At 32.4% G+C, this 16929-nt stretch overlaps 1 protein-coding gene and 2 long non-coding RNA genes across 3 annotated transcripts; all 3 read left to right on the forward strand.

The window, feature by feature from the left end:
* Positions 1-2361: 2361 nt before the first annotated feature.
* Positions 2362-6926, forward strand: LOC146939091 (uncharacterized). The gene is made up of 4 exons (XR_015031547.1): positions 2362-2509; positions 3014-3113; positions 3356-3495; positions 6306-6926. It is a non-coding gene; the product is annotated as an uncharacterized LOC146939091 (long non-coding RNA).
* Positions 6927-9064: 2138 nt separating this feature from the next.
* Positions 9065-10484, forward strand: LOC146939092 (uncharacterized). The gene is made up of 2 exons (XR_015031548.1): positions 9065-9634; positions 10135-10484. It is a non-coding gene; the product is annotated as an uncharacterized LOC146939092 (long non-coding RNA).
* A 4148-nt stretch (positions 10485-14632) lies between these two features.
* On the forward strand, positions 14633-15335 carry LOC146939093 (uncharacterized). The gene has a single exon (XM_085752895.1). The coding sequence runs from the start codon at positions 14805-14807 to the stop codon at positions 15060-15062; it is 258 nt and encodes an 85-aa protein (XP_085609021.1). The 5' UTR covers positions 14633-14804; the 3' UTR covers positions 15063-15335.
* The last annotated feature ends 1594 nt before the right edge of the window (positions 15336-16929 follow it).

A 16929-nucleotide genomic window follows, 5' to 3' on the forward strand; every position in this document is an offset into this window, starting at 1 on the left:
TTCCTAGGTACAATCTATGGCCCCTTTGCCAAGCTACAAACCCATGGTAAGAATATACATCCATTTCCTAGTTATACACACTAAATATTCCAATGACATAACCAAATTAAAATAATAAAGCAAAAAATAAAATATGCATGGAACAATTTTTAAACCTAAACCAAGAAAGTAAATATGCATGAGATAGAAATTAAACCATTAACTAAACTAAGTGTAATAAATAAAAGCATGATAATTGAAACACTTATATAAAAAGATGCATGGAACACCAATAAAGATGATATATCAAAATAAAAAGGTTTTAAAATCAATTACAAATGAAAGGAAAAACAAAATATGCAAGAAAAATATTTTTAAAAAGAAACAGGGGGTGCAGAAGTAAGGAAAGGGGGTGTAATAGAAGTCTGCATAAAAGACAAAAAGGTGGGACCCATTGGTCAAGGGGGGAAGAAGTCAACTTCTTCTTCCTCCCCAAAATCTCTTTCACGTAACAACAACACCAAAGAAACCCCATCATTCAAAATTTTTGAAAACTCAAATAGTCATCAAATCTCACAAACTAAAATACCATTTTGCTTGGATTTTCACGCTGATCATGAATCTAAGCTTAGATTTCACAGTGAATGTTTGTATAGAGATAAAAATGAGAAAAAAGTTTTGACCCAAAAAAATAAAACTAAAAAAAACAGTGAATTAAACAAAAATAATTAAAGGGAAAGCATCATAACAACTCCAGGGGTATAAAAACATTAAAACCCACCTTAATTGAGCCTTTAAATGGTCTAACTCACTATCACTTTTTCATGACAAATTGTGGTTTTGAATTCACGAATTTGGATGGTTTTTCTTGAGTTTTTGTGTGTTTTTGATTTGTTGGAAGTGTTTATGAACTTTTGGTTGAAGAATGGTGAAGTTTCATGGAGAAATGAAGATTTTAGAATTTTTGATTAAAATGGTGATTTTCTCAATGAGTTGTTGGGTACTTATAGAGGGAGTGACTTGGTCACCAAGAGTGCAAAAATTAGGTTAAGTGGTGGGTAAGAAAGGGTACTTTGGAATTTTGCAAAAAAAAAAAAAGAGTTTTTGGAACTTTTTTGGATGATTTTTGGTGGTGAGTGATGATGTGTTGGATAATGATGAGTTGTTATATGTGAAGAAGAATCTAGATGCACAATTTGTGGGTAAAGAAATGAAATGGGAGTGGAATGTGCATTTTGTGTGAATTTGTTAAAGTTAGTGTTTTTTTGAATTTTTGAAAATGAATTTTGTGACTTTGAAAATAATAAAACAAAATGGTGAAAAGTTTGTGATTTTTGTGATTAGAAATGTAATAAAAATGATAGGAATTGAAATTGGAATGTTTAGTGTAATGAAATGAGTTTTCTTGAGAATGAAGTAACAAAATAAAAATGTAAAAAAATAAAATAAAATAAGATAAAAATGCATAAAAAAAAGAAAATTTGAAGTTAATTTGTAAAATAAGTAACTAAGGGAAAAAATCATTAATGGGATTGCATTTTGTGTGAAAAAAATGGTTTATTTTGAAAAGTTGACTTTTGGTCAACTGTTGACCTTGGTCAAAGGTTGACTTCGGTCACCAGTTGACCTTGGTCAATGTTGACTTTTTTTTTGAATTTTTTTTAGAAAATGAGGAGAAAAAAAGATTTGGTTAGGTCAAAAAATGGGGTATGACAACTAGTAAAGGTGACATGCCATACTTTAGAAGTAGCAGACGACTCCCCAATGCTAAATTAAACTCGTGTATCCTTCTCACCCACGAAAATCTACCTTTTATTCAATCTATCAGAGGGTTATAAAAGCTTAGTATGCATGAGTCACCATCAATTGCCAAAACCAAATACAAGAATGGAATACAACCTTTACAATTAATCCCCAATGATGCCTTATTCAGCCAAAATTTGGCAACATTCACCCCAACTGTAACAGCCCGCTTTTAGCTAAAATTATTTTAATTATTTATATTGTGTGTTTATATGCGCTTTTGTGTGATTATTTGTCTCTATGTGTATTTTATTTGAGATTAGTGGATTTTTGGTCTAGAGGGGTATCTTAGTCATTTTAGACTCAGGGGTATTTTGGTCATTTGGTGAGCAAGGATAAATTAGTCATTTTATTAAGAGGGTTATTTTTGGTGTTTTAAGTGGAAATAATTATTTTTACTAAGTTATTAGTGAGTTGTGGTAATTATTTAGAGACAATAATTATTCGTTATTTTGAGGGTTTAAGTGAGTATTAACTTCAAGAATTGGTTTGTAAGAATGTTAAGTCCATTATAACAATTAGAAACCTAGCCCAATTAGAAGGTGGTATATAAGTTTAACTCTTGTGAGAAATTAGGTTAAGCCTTCATTATTTCATTTCACAAAAACATAAGAGGTAGAGAGAAAGTGAATCTAGAGGATAGAAGAGAAGGCTAGAGAGAGAACTTGGGGTTTAGAAGAGCTAGGAGCTAAAGTGAAGGAAAATTTAGAATTCTTGAAGACTAGAGGTAAGAAGGATTGTTTCCTTTCATCAATTAAGTCACAATCTTCTATTTTCAATTATGTGTTTAAGTGCTTTTATGTTAATTGTGACTCTTGCGATTTTTGAATGAATAAATTCATGTTCCTAATTCAAGTAATTTGTGGGTATGATAAACTTCATGAAATTGTTGTGTTATGTGCTTGAACTTCATATAGTTGTTGTTGTGGTTAAGTGATTTTGATGATTTTTGCTTATTTGGGTGTAAATCATGAATTGGAGAATGATTTTTGTTGAAGCATGTTTGAATTCACTTCACAAATGTTTGTTTATGTTTGTATGTTGATGGGGTTTGAATTGGTGGGGTTGTTTATGAAGTTTGAATGAAAAGTGAGAAAATTGTGGGTTTTGGTGAAAAATGAACATATTGATGATTTTGGTGAAAATTGATGTTATGATTTCATGTTTGTTGTTGTTTTGATTGTCTTTTGATGTATATAAATTAACGTACAAGTTTTGGGGATGAATTTAGGTCAAAGGGGATCAAAATGAGGATTTTTGGATGAATTTTGGGTGTCTTCCCGAGAGGAACCCAAAATTTGCATTCTCGGTTACTGTCAAACTCGCAATTGGTAAAGTGATATTTCATTACAAATCTATTTATTTATCACTATTACATATGTAAGATCTATTCACACACACATATACTTGAATGATTGAATTTATAACAATGATGAACTAGGCAGAGGTATATCAAGTAAAACTTCATTGTCCTCGTGTATTGTGTCATTCATTTGATTCTGTAATTTATTAATTGCAATTTTGTTGGTTTTTTTTCTCCTATTAAAATTTTGTATTATTTTGCCTCTACTAGATTTACAAGCAATGGAACAAAACTCTATTCAGGGTCTATCTTCAAAAAAATTCTCGAACGAATGCGATTTTTCTGATTAAAATCAAGAACAAGAAATAAAGAAAGAAGAATTGACATGGTTTGTATTCTTTTTAATGAAGGTAAAAATTATGCATATCCTCTTTTCAATTTTTTTAGAGGGAACCCTCATTTCATATTCAGTGTTATTTTGATTTTGATTTGATCTTTCATTAGAGGGAATCCTCTTTTCAATTTTTTTAGAGGGAACCCTCCTTTTAACATTGGTTAGGGAATGACTGATTATATTGTTTTATATATTTCCTCTACATGCCACATAATTTTTATCATGTATTTAATTAACCTTTTATTTTTTTTAAAAGGAACGATTTATACTGATATATTATATGGCCAAATACCTCCCCGGGTGCTTTAAGTTTCATGTTTGTTTCAGATAGATCCTTTAAATTTCTAAGGTTTCAGATAGGTCCTTTAAGTTTCGAGTTTGTTTCGGATAGGTCCTTTAAGTTTCTAAGGTTTCAGATAGGTCCTTTAAGTTTCGAGTTTGTTTCAGATAGGTCCTTTCTATCAACCTCCGTTAAGCCAAAGTTGATATGTCCGCTAAGCCAAACTTGAAACAAACTCGAAAATTAAAGGATCTATCTGAATCCATAGAAACTTAAAGGACCTATCTGAAACCTTAGAAACTTAAAGGACCTATCCGAAACAAAATCAAAATTTAAAGGACTTGTCTGAAACCTTAGAAACTTAAAGGACCTATCTGAAACAAACATGAAACTTAAAGGACCCAGGGAGGTATTTGACCTATATTATATTGTAATCTACTCATTATGTGACTGAGTGTCAAAATGTTTTTGTGTTTTGTTAGATATGTTGATTCTTTGTTATGGCCTTGTGATAATTAATAATATGGTTAAATGTGTAAAAGATCCATGTAAGTTCACGTGCTTTTTCTTTTAGTCCCTGTATCTTTTTATTTTTCTAAAACAAACCTTGTAAGTTGTTAACTTTTTGGATTTGGCCCCTAACATAGCAAGATGTATCCTTTATAGAAGGTGTTGATGCACCTTGTTATGTATGAGGACCCTGTTTCTCGTGGTCACCAAGGTACATTGAAATTGATGTTTAGTGAAAGGCTACATGTCTATGCTAAACCTCGATGCCCTTGATGTGATTCATGTTCTGGTCAAGGAATTAAATTGCATGGTTCTGTCAAACCAGATGTCGTGATAGAACCATGCAATTTATTTCTATAACGAGAATGTGAATCACAGCAAGGGCAGCAAGGTTTACCAGAGACAGACAGCCTTTTACTACATCTCAATTTCATTGTACCTTGGTGACCACGAGAAAAATGGTCCTCATACATAGCAGGATGCATCTTCACCTTCTATAAAGGATACTGTTTTTGAAAATTCAGTCGATATTGCCCACATAATACAAATAAAATTTCATTTTTTGGATCTTGTCTACTAGTAGAAGCATTTATCAATGTTTTGATATCAAAGTAATAAAAACTGTATCTTTTTATTTTTCTAAAACAAACCTTGTAAGTTGTTAAATTTTTGGATTTGGTCCCTAACATAGCAAGATGTATCCTTTATAAAAGGTGAAGATGCATCTTGCTATGTATGAGGACGCTGTTTCTCGTGGTCCCCATGGTACAATGAAATTGATATGTAGTGAAAGGCTACATGTCTTTGTTAAACCTCAATGCCCTTGATGTGATTCATGTTCTGGTCAAGTAATTAAATTGCATGGTTCTGTCAAACCAGATGTCGTGACAGAACCATGCAATTTATTTCTATAACGAGAATGTAAATTACAACAAGGGCATCAGGGTTTACTAGAGACAGACAACCTTTTACTACATCTCAGTTTCATTGTACCTTGGTGACCACGAGAAAAATGGTCCTCATACATAGCAGGATGCATCTTCACCTTCTATAAAGGATACTATTTCAGAAAATTCAATAGATATTTTCCACATAATACAAATAAAATTTCATTTTTTGGATCTTGTCTACTAGTAGAAGCATTTATCAATGTTTTGATATCAAAGTAATAAAAACTATTCATTAAAGAATCTTTTGATCTATTGTCTAATTATCTATCAAACTATGGTTGGACAAAATATCAGTTTAACATTTTTTATTCCAGGTTTCCAAACAATAACATGTCAGAGATGATATGAAGAGGAAAGCAAAACCAGAGAGATGAATAAGATGAAAAGATTGGTTTTAAAATTTCAAAATTCGATGTTTACGTATTTTTAATTTCATCTCTATGCATTTCTTCAAAAAATTTCATCCCTATGCAAATATTCATTTTTGGTTTTAGTCCCCTCTAATCACATCACTTATCATCTGTCTGGCCACATAAGCATGTTTTGCCATCTCAGCAACTGTCACGTGTGTCTATGTTAGCCAGCACAACGTTTTTTTAATAGAAGTTGATGTTTGGTCCCCAACGTCAACTTACAAGGTTTTTAACAGAAGTTGTCGTTTTTTTCACAAGAAGTTGACGTTTGTGACCAAAACCAAAAAGTTAACAACTTACAAGTTTTGTTTAGAAAAAAAAGATACAAGGACTTGAAGCAAAAAATACAAACTTACAAGAACCTTTTACATATTTAATTCTTAATCATATATATGGAAAGGAAAAAATATTTAATCAATTATAATTTGTCTAACTAGCAACTTGATCATCAAAACTACTTCTCTGGAATAGACCTAATCATCTATGAAGCAAAATGATTTTAACACTCACAGTGGAGGATTAAAAAAAAATTGAATATCATATGATACTATATTACATATTCCCTCTCACTAGTGTTGTTTCCGGTCTTGGATAAAAAAAATTGAATATCATTTGATACTATGTAATAATAATATGCTTGTATGTCTGACACTTGCCTTTGTTTTGATTTCAGCTAGATGTCCCAGTTTTCTCTTGCTGTCTTCTGTGTTCTCAATTAGTCTCGATTCAACTTCATTGGTACCACGGGCCTCCTAGTCATAAATTGAATCTGGTGATTCAAATCGATAATCCATCTACTGTTTTTGTATAAGAGGTTATGTCTAGAATTGTAATTGGTCTCCAATTAATTCCAAAGTCAAGTATTAATAATGGTGTCCCAACTCATAGCCCACCCAACTAGAGTGGGTTTTCACCTTTGGCTGCATATTTATTTAGTTGTCTACATTATCTGGTATCTAAATAAAAACAAGGGAGAAAACAAACAATCGAAACCTTGGTGAATCTATACCACTTCACAACTCACCAATTTCAATTTCTTCAACATATGTGATATCTGAAGTTCAATCTCCAATAACCACTATCTGGTGTTCTGGTGTAGTAGGGGTAGCCTTTGATTTTTCTCATGATGGTTTTGTGATAGTTTAAGGTATGCACTTGATTCTGAATTTATATTTTACCTCTTCAATTTTAATATATTCTTTGTACATTAATATTTACATTCATCATTATCTTCACCATAGTTCTAACTTATTCAAATTGAATGAAACTAAGATCTGTGAAGCCTTATTTGACCTATGTTGTGTTAATCCATACAAGTTTTTGAAACCATTTTATGCAAGTTGGACTATTCCCTCACACCAATGGTGTTTCTAGTATTGGACTATAAATACTTATGCAAGTTGGCAATCCTTCTCAGACCAAGTTGATTAATACTCCCTCCGGTCTCAAATATAAGAAACAAAAAAATAAAATTGGTGGTCTCAAATATAAGAAAAAGTATAGTAAAATGAACCTATTAAATGCCACAATTCCAAGTTTACCCTCATTGAACTCACCTGATTAATTGTTTTTACTACTCCAAGACAAGGGTAAAATTAGAAAAATATCACTTTTTATAATGACTTGAATGTAGTCAATCCACTTTCTTAATATGTGTGTTTTTTTTTTTGTTTCTTACATTTGAGACCGGAGGGAGTATATCAGAAGGACCAATATACTTATCTAGCCTTGTAGATATTGTAATGATTTTTCTTGTGATGTATATTTGTCTGAATGTAACTTATCTTTGTAGGGAAAGACATGAGTATTCAATTTGAATAAGAGGTTAATTAACCAACAAATAATTTCAAGAATCATCAAACACCTCTAGTTTGAACAAAAGTTAATGTGCAAAAGACGTATTAGTCTAGTTTTGATAAGTCAAGAGGGATTAATTTTGATCGTTTTGATCTTCCAAGTGTATTAGACCCTCACACGAGTTGTTTACTCAACTTATGTCAGTGAGATTTTTTATTTTTTTTGCTTTTATTTAGGGTCGAGTCAGCATATTTTCTAGTTTAAATTTTTCACATGTAGTCAACTATACTATATGTAACGGGGCCTTTGGTTGCAATCGGGTTAATGATAGTTTAGTCTATTTATATTTCACTATATATCATTAGAGTACATTTTGTATTCAATTTTTTTTCTTTCTAATTCTAATGATAACCTACCCTCCTTCACAATTTTGTCGTTAATTATCTATATTAAAATGGTAGCAGAGTATGGTTTGATCCATCATGGACTACTTGTCATGTTTGGTCTTGAATCCCAAGAGTTAGGGAATGTGGTTGCTTATTGGTTTTATTGAAAAAATTGTGCGTTCGTTCTCTTTATTTTATTATATTTCACTTGCTTTGTTGGGTTAGAATTTTTTGGGGCTTTTGTGTTTAAAAGAAAAACCGAGAATTATTGTTCTTCCAAAGTTCTTTGCCGCTGGCTTGTTTTACAAGTGTTTTTGGAAATTAGAGATGCAAACTATTTAGTCTTGCAGATATTAACAAACAATCATGTTCCTTGAATTTCTACCAAAAATAATAAATTGCATATATAGCTCCCATTTAAATAGATTCCAACAGTCCAACCCCATCATAGACAAAACACGTTCTAACTAATCTCATCCTCTTGCACCTCTTCCTATCATTCTCATATATAAAAAGCATTCTCACTAGATATGCCCCTAACAAGTTACTTCTCTATAATAAAGTTTAACTTAAGTTCGTCTCCAAAGGAGGAAACTTTGGTGACCAAAATTTTATCCTACCTTTTTGGCTTGGATTCTTGCCAAATTCCTACTATAGTTCATTCTATTTATGTAATACTCATTGTATGATGATTATGGACCTAATTAACAAGTTTCTTTCCTATATATAGGGTAATGCTAATGCACACACACTTCAATTTTAGAAGGTGTACATTAACATCATACACCTTTTTACTTTGGACAAAAAATACCCTTCTCTTCCTTCAATTGTTATTAAAAGCATATGTCTCTCAAAGTAATTTTGTCATTCTTACTTATCATTTTTTTTATCTCTTGCTCTAAAACAATCACGGTGCACTGGGAAAGAAGAAAACCTTCTACACCTCAAAAAAAATAAAATTAAACCCATCTTTTATTTTTATTTATTCTTTGATTTTTGATTAACCAACACCAAAATCTTTATTTCCATTGTCTTTTACTATGAATCACCTCTGCTGTTGGCAAAAAACAAAACACCACCGTCCATGATTTTTTTACATATACATTCATTCCCTCTTTGTTCATCAGCCCAAGGTTAACAATTTGTGTAAAAATTAGAGCTATTTAAATTCCAATACCAAAAGGACAAAGTAACATATTCTTTTGGTAGAAGATAAATTTAACATATAATGACACATGAGAATGTGTAGCTAGTAGAACCAGAAATGTGATGAAAGCAGCTTGGATTCCGGCAATGAAGAGGGGGTAGCCGCAGTGGCGGAGACAGCGCCCGGCGACCCCGGGCGGTCGCCCGGGCTCGATCCTTAAGTTCTTCACATTAGACCCTCCATTTACACACTTCAAAAACAAAAAAATTGGGCAAATTGGGCAAATCTATACTCTTTACAACAAGCGAAGGTTGTTGAACGTGAGGAGTACTGGTGGTGGGTTGTTGAGGCAATGAAGAATCGGAGAAGAATTTGGGGTTGTTGAAAAAGAGAGGGTGAAATTGATTACGGAGAATGTGGTGGTTGATTGTGATACCTTTGTTTAGGTTTCGGAGATGATTCAAGATTTTCATGGCTCCGCAGAAAAGTGCAACGCTTCTTCTCCTTCAGTGAGATGTGCGCACAACGGCAAAACGGCGGTTAACGCGTGCGAAGCTTTACAAATTGATTGCAGTTCGTGTGTGAAGCTTCCAGATTGCAGTTTTTCCTCTATCTTCCCATTATGTTGTTGTGGTAGTAAACCATTCCAAGATGGACTTATGGAGAATTAAGGTTAGGATGAGTTAACTTTTATTCAATTACTGTTGTTTTGTAATTTTGTGTTTGTTCTTCCATTTGCTATTCCTTATTCTTTGGAAGCCTCAACCATATCAGTTCTCATAAATTTATATCTTCTCCACAATGGGAATAAAATGCATTGTAGTTGTTTGATAAAATGCATTGTAGTTGTTTGATAAAATGCCTATGAGTAAAATTTGGTCATTATGTTACTGTGGTAGAAGACAATGTTTTTCAACATGATGAGTTGCTCATATCGTGCCATAAAGCATCTGAAATGATAAGTGGAAAGAGTGTTGTTAATGTGATGAATCATATAAGAAATTGGAAGTTGATGTTTTTGCTTTTATTGTTTTTCTAAAGTCACCAAAATCTGCTATGACTTGGCTATATTGAGAAACCTTCAATTCGTTAATTACTTTTGATTTATCATGATGAATTTAGACTTGCTCTTTGGCTATGCACTAACCTTATTCAATCAACATCACCTGCAGTTTCTGAATTTCCAGTGTCTACAACTCCTGCTACAATGATGACTTCATGTTCTTCTCTTGTGAGCATGGCATGTCCTCAGTCTGCACTAACAAAGATGCTGAACAGCAAACTCCCAAAGGTACAACATTATTGCTGCTTGTTATTTGTTAATGGGTGGGTGAATCAATCAAGGAATTGATTATTCAAATTCAAAAGTAATGATAGAGGATAATGATAGAGCTCATTTTTCTCAACTGTTGTGAGAGATTTTGAGGGTAATGATAAAGGATATAATTTTGTTCTATTAATATATTTGATAGCTTCTGTATGTTATCTAGAATGTTATGAGATCTGTTAGATAGCTGTTGGAGCAGTTGAGTAACTGCTAGATTAGTTCAAACCTGATTAAATAACTAATGTTTTGTATAAATAAGAACATCACCAACATTTTCAGTTGTGAAGTTCAAACCACCTAACCTTCTAGGACTCACCGCCCATAATGAGAAGATCTATTAAGAAGTAGAATGGTGCATAAGGTGGTTAGACCGAATGGAAGATAGTCCAATAATCCGAGGTAAAATTTGCGATAAAATTTTAGCCCAGGCTCTATATAAATCCTGGCTCCGCCACTGGGTAGCCGTGTTTTGCAGAGAGAATTTTTTTTTGGAGAGAGAACAAAGCATCCTTACGGGAAATATAAAAAAATAATGGGGAAATTAACCCGTATGTTTTCAAAAAAACAAATGAAATTACTCTCTTACCCTATAATCTAAGTTGTTTAAAAAGAAAAGAAATGGTTTTAAGGTCCAAAGTAAAAATGTGTATGATGCTAATGTACACCTTCTAAAATTGAAGCGTGTGTGCATTAGCATTACCTATATATATGTGTGTGTGTGTGTGTGTGTGTGTGTGTGTGTGTGTACACTTTCGAGTATATTGATAGAGAATGATGGAAAAAGTTATGGAACTTTTAAGATGTGGAAAATAACTTTCAAGAACAGCACTACATAAGGTCATAACTCATAATGATTAGGAGCATCTTAACATCTCTAGAATTCTAAAACAACATGAACCGGATACTAGTATCTCTAGACATTTCTTGCAATATAAAGTAGTAGAATTAAATACTTATAGATCTTTCAATGTGAGTCTTACAGGAATATAAATAGCGCTCACCACCAAGTGTTTTTGGCATTCAAGCATAGAAGCATTCCAACGATAACAACTTTCTATGAGAAAAGAGAGTTTCTCTATTTGTCTACCTTTCCTTTTGTCATGAGCCATATTTGGCATCAGAGCAGGTTATGATATCCCAGAGTTGAGTCTAAGCGAAAAAAATCAACGGAAAGTAAGTTTTCAAGTGAGAAAATAGCTGCCTTCGCGAAACTTCACTTTGCGACCATTTTGCTCGCGAAGCTAACATCTTCATTTTTTTTTCGGGAAATTATTTTTTTTGGATTTCCAAACTATTATATTTAGATTTCCAAATTCTATTTTGAATGAGAATATTTACCAAAGTTGTTACTAGATTTGCAAAAAATGTTAAGATAAATAAAATAAAATAAAAGTTGTTGAGATATATATGCAAAATAAAATAAAATAAATTAGATTTTGTTTGTTAATTAGATATATATGGAAAATAAAGTAAGCGGGAAGTTGGCCGTATATGGTGATGCCACTTGTAAATTCTTCTGATAAGAACTAGTACTTGGAATCGTGAGGTGCACGCGAATTTGATTATTTCATTGACTAATAAATGTGGGTGTTGATCATGTTATGAAATAATAGTTGTTGTTAAGCATGAGTTAATGCTTCCAAAAATGACGACGACAATAACAACCAAACATTATTCCACTAAGTGGGGTCGACTACATGGTCTAAAATACGTCATATTATTCTATCATAAACCATATTTAGATCGAACTCAATAATCTATAAATCTTTCCTAATAATTTCTCTTATAGTTTTTCAAGGTCTTCCTATACATCTTGTAATATGACTATCCTCTATTTGATCTACTCTTTCTTACTATACAGATTTTCTCTCTACATGTTCAAACCACCTAAACCTATTTTCCACAATATTTATACTCTCTAGGTGCTACCCCAACTCTATACAATGTTGTTATTTGTAATCTCATCTCATCTAGTCTTACTACACATCCGACGCAACACCGCCATCTCCACAAACTTACTTTATTCTCGTGTTTGTTCTTAACAGCTCAATACTTTGTTGCATAAAACATTGATGCTCTAACAACTGTCTGGTATTTTTCCACTTCAACTTAAACGGTACGTTTGTATCATATAAAACACCTGAGGCTCTTCTCCATTTCAATCATCCAACTTGAGTATGATTATTTACATGTGCTTTTATTTCTCTGTCGTTTTGTACTATGAACTCAAGATATTTAAACTGAGTAACTTGTATGATATGATCTTCAACTTTCATCTCTAAGGTCAAACTACTTCGCATTTTGTTGAAAATACATTACATATACTATGTCTTGCTTCTACTCAGACGAAAGTCATATGCTTCTAAGACATGTCTCCAAGTCTCCAACATCCCATTCAATTCCTCCCTTGACTCTCCAATTAAGACTACAACATCTGCAAAATACATCTTCGTCCTAGTTGTTGGGTGTGTTTTGCAAGTACATCCAAACTAATATAAAAAGATAAGGGATTAGGGTTGATCCTTGGTTCAATCCTTGTTATGAAAAAATCATTGATAATGCTTCCAAAAGACAAATAAAAAAACCCCAAAGTAATTTAGACATAATGTTATCACATCAAAGATATTGTTGATAAGAATTATCTAAAGTCTTTTACTGACTCCATTACAATATAATAGATCTAAAAATAGAGATAAATAAAATAAAAAAACGAATACGTCAACAAATATAATTACCTCTTAAAGAAATTTTTTCAATTTTTTGCATGATAGTAAAATTAGGTTCAATTAGTAAATTTATTGTTGATAAGAATTATTTAAAGTCTCATGCTGACTCCATTACAATATAATAGATCTAAAGATATAGATAAATAAAAAAAAACAAATACATCAACAAATGTAATTACCTCTTAAAGAAAATATTTCAAATTTATTGCATGATAGTAAAATTAGGTTCAATTGCCTCCAAAAAGTTGCTTAAGAAAACTCAAGAACTTTTATAAATAAGATAACATTACTTAGATAGTAGATACCGCAATTTAAACACTACTAATATGTGTTCTACTTTATGTGGGACTCTCGTTCTATATTTTCAACTCACATCACACTAGTTCTTATTACTTGGTGTTTAATCTTCTAAATTTCTTCCAACCTCACACCAATGTTCCAACAGAAGTGAAGAAAACCCTTAGATAAGATGTAGCACAAACGAAAGACACAAACACAATGACACTAGAAAACTAATTCAATATATAAAACAAAAGAATTGGCATGGAAACTCTCCAAAGAAAATTCACAAGGAAACAGGCACAAAATCACGCACGTGAACCATCAAGTGGTACAGTCGAAAGACACAAACAGCACCAATACTAAGATGATGCAAACAAGAATAGTAGAATAGAAAGACACAAAAAACACCAACACTAAGAGTAATGACATTAAACATAATAATTAGAGTAATTTACTCTAATAATTATAGTAAACTTTTGTTTATATTTGAGACTACGGAAAAAAAATTGTCGCTTACATTCAAGATCGGAGGGAGTATTATGAGCCATAAAACCCTTATTTAATGGAAAGGGTTGTATATATATATAGCCAGTGGCGGATCTTGACTTAAATATTTGGGGGTGCCAAACTTCTATGAAATATATATTAAATGGTTTCAACCAATATCAATAATTAACAACTGGCCTAGTGGTATGAATTGTTTGAAAGTAGTAGGAGAATGTGGGTTCGAATCCCATCAAATTCGTTTTATTTTTAATACACTTTGTAAAAGTAAAAGATAAATATGTGAAAAACAAGCCATGCGAAAGATAAATATGTGAAAAACAAGAACAAGCCATGCGAAAGATAAATATGTGAAAAACAAGCCATGCAACAAGCCATGCAGGTGTTGAACCTGCGACACCTGCGACTTTTACAACATTGTGGCACCCCTCAACCACTGCAGCGGATAAAATTTGTTGGACAAATTACATCTAATATACTATATAAGCAAAATCTGGGGGATGCCGTGGCCCCCGCCGGCCACTGAAGAGATCCGCCACTGCTTATATAGCTCTCGTGTTGAGTCTAACATAAGAAATTAATCCAAAAATAAATTTTCAATTTTAGTATCTAACGAATACTAGAAGAAGAAAACACCATACATTTGCAGCTTACATATCACATGTTACTAAATCCAATACTAAAAAACAAAGTCACCATGGGCCACTTGGTTCTGTGGCATTCCTGCATCTCATTGTACTCGCACACAATAATTATTATTCCCAATTATCATCAAAGAAGAAAATTATAAACAAAACAAAACAAAACAAGGAAAGTTAGGATTTTTTGTTTCATATTAAGCCAAATATGAGTGCGACAGTTTGGTGCATTTGTAAAAGTACTCAATATAGTTTCATATCTACTTCCCTTAAAAACTTGGCATATAATATCTATACGAAGAAACTATACATCATTAACAAGCCAACCCTTAATTTTCTTGCTCTACAGAAACTAATTTATCTCTATGACACCTGCAGATAGTCCTCAACAACTAGATGGTGATGAAATTGGTTTCTCCGAGGACAAGAATTATGCCCTAAATGGAAAGATAATGTTTCTTGTTCTTGTCATACTTTTCTCTCTTTTCATGGTGCTCATCTTCATGATACCGTATTTGAAGAAGCGTGCTCGGCGTTCTTATGAATCAGAAACAAGTCATGGAGATTCAATGGCAGAATCAAACAGGATTGCTTCTACCCTCAAGAGAAAATCTCCCATTTAACATACTTTGTGTGTATGCTTGTCTTCACTATTCCAATCTCATGGAGCAGAAGATAAGTGTTAATTTGATTAACTTTTTTTTATTTGTTGAAAGTTTAGTTAAGATAATTGTATTATTGTGTGTGTGGATATGCAAAACTTCTTGTCACTAATGTGTGGTTGTTTGTTTTCCAAGTAGTAAATGTCATGCTACATGCATTTTAATTATGGTATACAAAAATGTAGTCATGTCATGTCAACATCCTTGTGGTATATATCAATTTAATTTTTACTTTTAGTACTTGTGCTTAACTTATTCCTCTTCTTGTTGAAGTTGAAGACAGTAGATTTGGCAAAAGTCAAAATTGCCCGTGTGGTTTTTTAATTTATTTGATTGTGACAAATTAATTTTCTTAGTATTTTTTGAACTCATAGAAAGACATTTATGTTTTATACACCAATTTAACTCCTTATTTTCAATAATTTTATCATATTTATCACATTTATGAGTATACATAAATTATTTTTCAAAAATTTATGTGACTTTTCACGACAAAGATATTTTTTTTTTGTTGAAAGAACGACAAAGATATGTTTGTTTCAATTCTTATGTGGCAAAGAATGTCAATGGGGTGGGGTGAAAGCGGGGACTATGGAGTATTTCTCAATCCCCGTCCCGGCATTTAAATTATCCCCTATCCACATTCTCCATCATGAGAGGTTTTTCTTCCCCTTCCCCATCCTCCAAAACACTCATCAATATGAAAAGAAAAAAACTGAATATATATTATTTTTAATTAGTTAGTTGGTAAAAAAAAATAAGATTTAAGCATAAAATAAATATATTATTGATAAATTATTGTAAACATCATATATAAAATATTTTTTCACACATCTTGTGTGAAAAGATTAATAAATATAACATATCAAATATTTGTATATTGTATAAATATAAAATGAATTTTAGTCTTTGTTTGGGACTTTGGAGGGGAAGGTTTGGAGGGATGAGATTAGATGGAAAAATAGAGAAATCTTTCAATTTTTTTGAGAGTGTTTTTCTAATGAATGATAAAAGAATATCTATGATTAATGCACTTTTAATTTTGCGAGTATTATAACAATATATATTGGATTTGGAAAATTTACCCAAAACCCTACTCCAATACAATTTTTTAGTTCGCCCAAATTAAGAGAGTTTTGTATTATGAATAAAACTAAGTCCTCCCCTCCCAAAGCTCTCCATTCTTTTCACTTCTTTCTTCCTCTTTTTTCAAGCTGCCATTCCCTTCCCTTCCAAAACTCCTAAACACAACCTTAATGAATTTCGAGGGAAACGGGGTCCCAGATGGACGAATGTATAATCCCCGTCCCCACTCCCAAATTGTAACATCCCAGACGACTTTAAGTATTGCCGACTAACCCCACAAACCAACACGAGTCTTTTCAGTGTGTTTTGTCCCACTCACACGATATCCAAGAAACTTCCCAAAGGTCACCCATCTCAAAATTGTTTTAAGTCAAACATGTTTAACTGTCGAGTTCTTAGGAATAGGCTACTAAAAAGAAGATGCATCTTGTTGGTATAGATAGCACCAAACAATTCTTATAAGCCTTCCTTCAACCACGAAGTTCCACATCTGCACGACCTCAAGAACCCTCTCATTCTGATGTGAATTTAGTTGCTTAGAAGCTGCTCAAAGTCGCTCATTGTCATGTCTTGTGCACTTGCGATCACTCCCCTCCTTCGTCATCCTCAGGCGTAACAGACACTATCCTTGGTGGGCTTTCTCCCTCTTCCTCGTCCCACGGGAAAAAAAATTCCCTCCTGCAAATCTTCATTGGGATAGTCCCTGCTGGTTCTCCATTTACAAATGTAATTAGTTGACATT

Source organism: Medicago sativa, chromosome 3, assembly GCF_051527215.1.
Source record: "Medicago sativa cultivar Bolivia chromosome 3, Bolivia_mono, whole genome shotgun sequence".
Taxonomy (NCBI): Eukaryota; Viridiplantae; Streptophyta; class Magnoliopsida; order Fabales; family Fabaceae; genus Medicago; species Medicago sativa.

Excerpts from the sequence above, each read along its gene's own strand:
- LOC146939093 (XM_085752895.1), top strand. The coding sequence starts at position 14,805 with ATGACACCTGCAGATAGTCCTCAACAACTAGATGGTGATGAAATTGGT.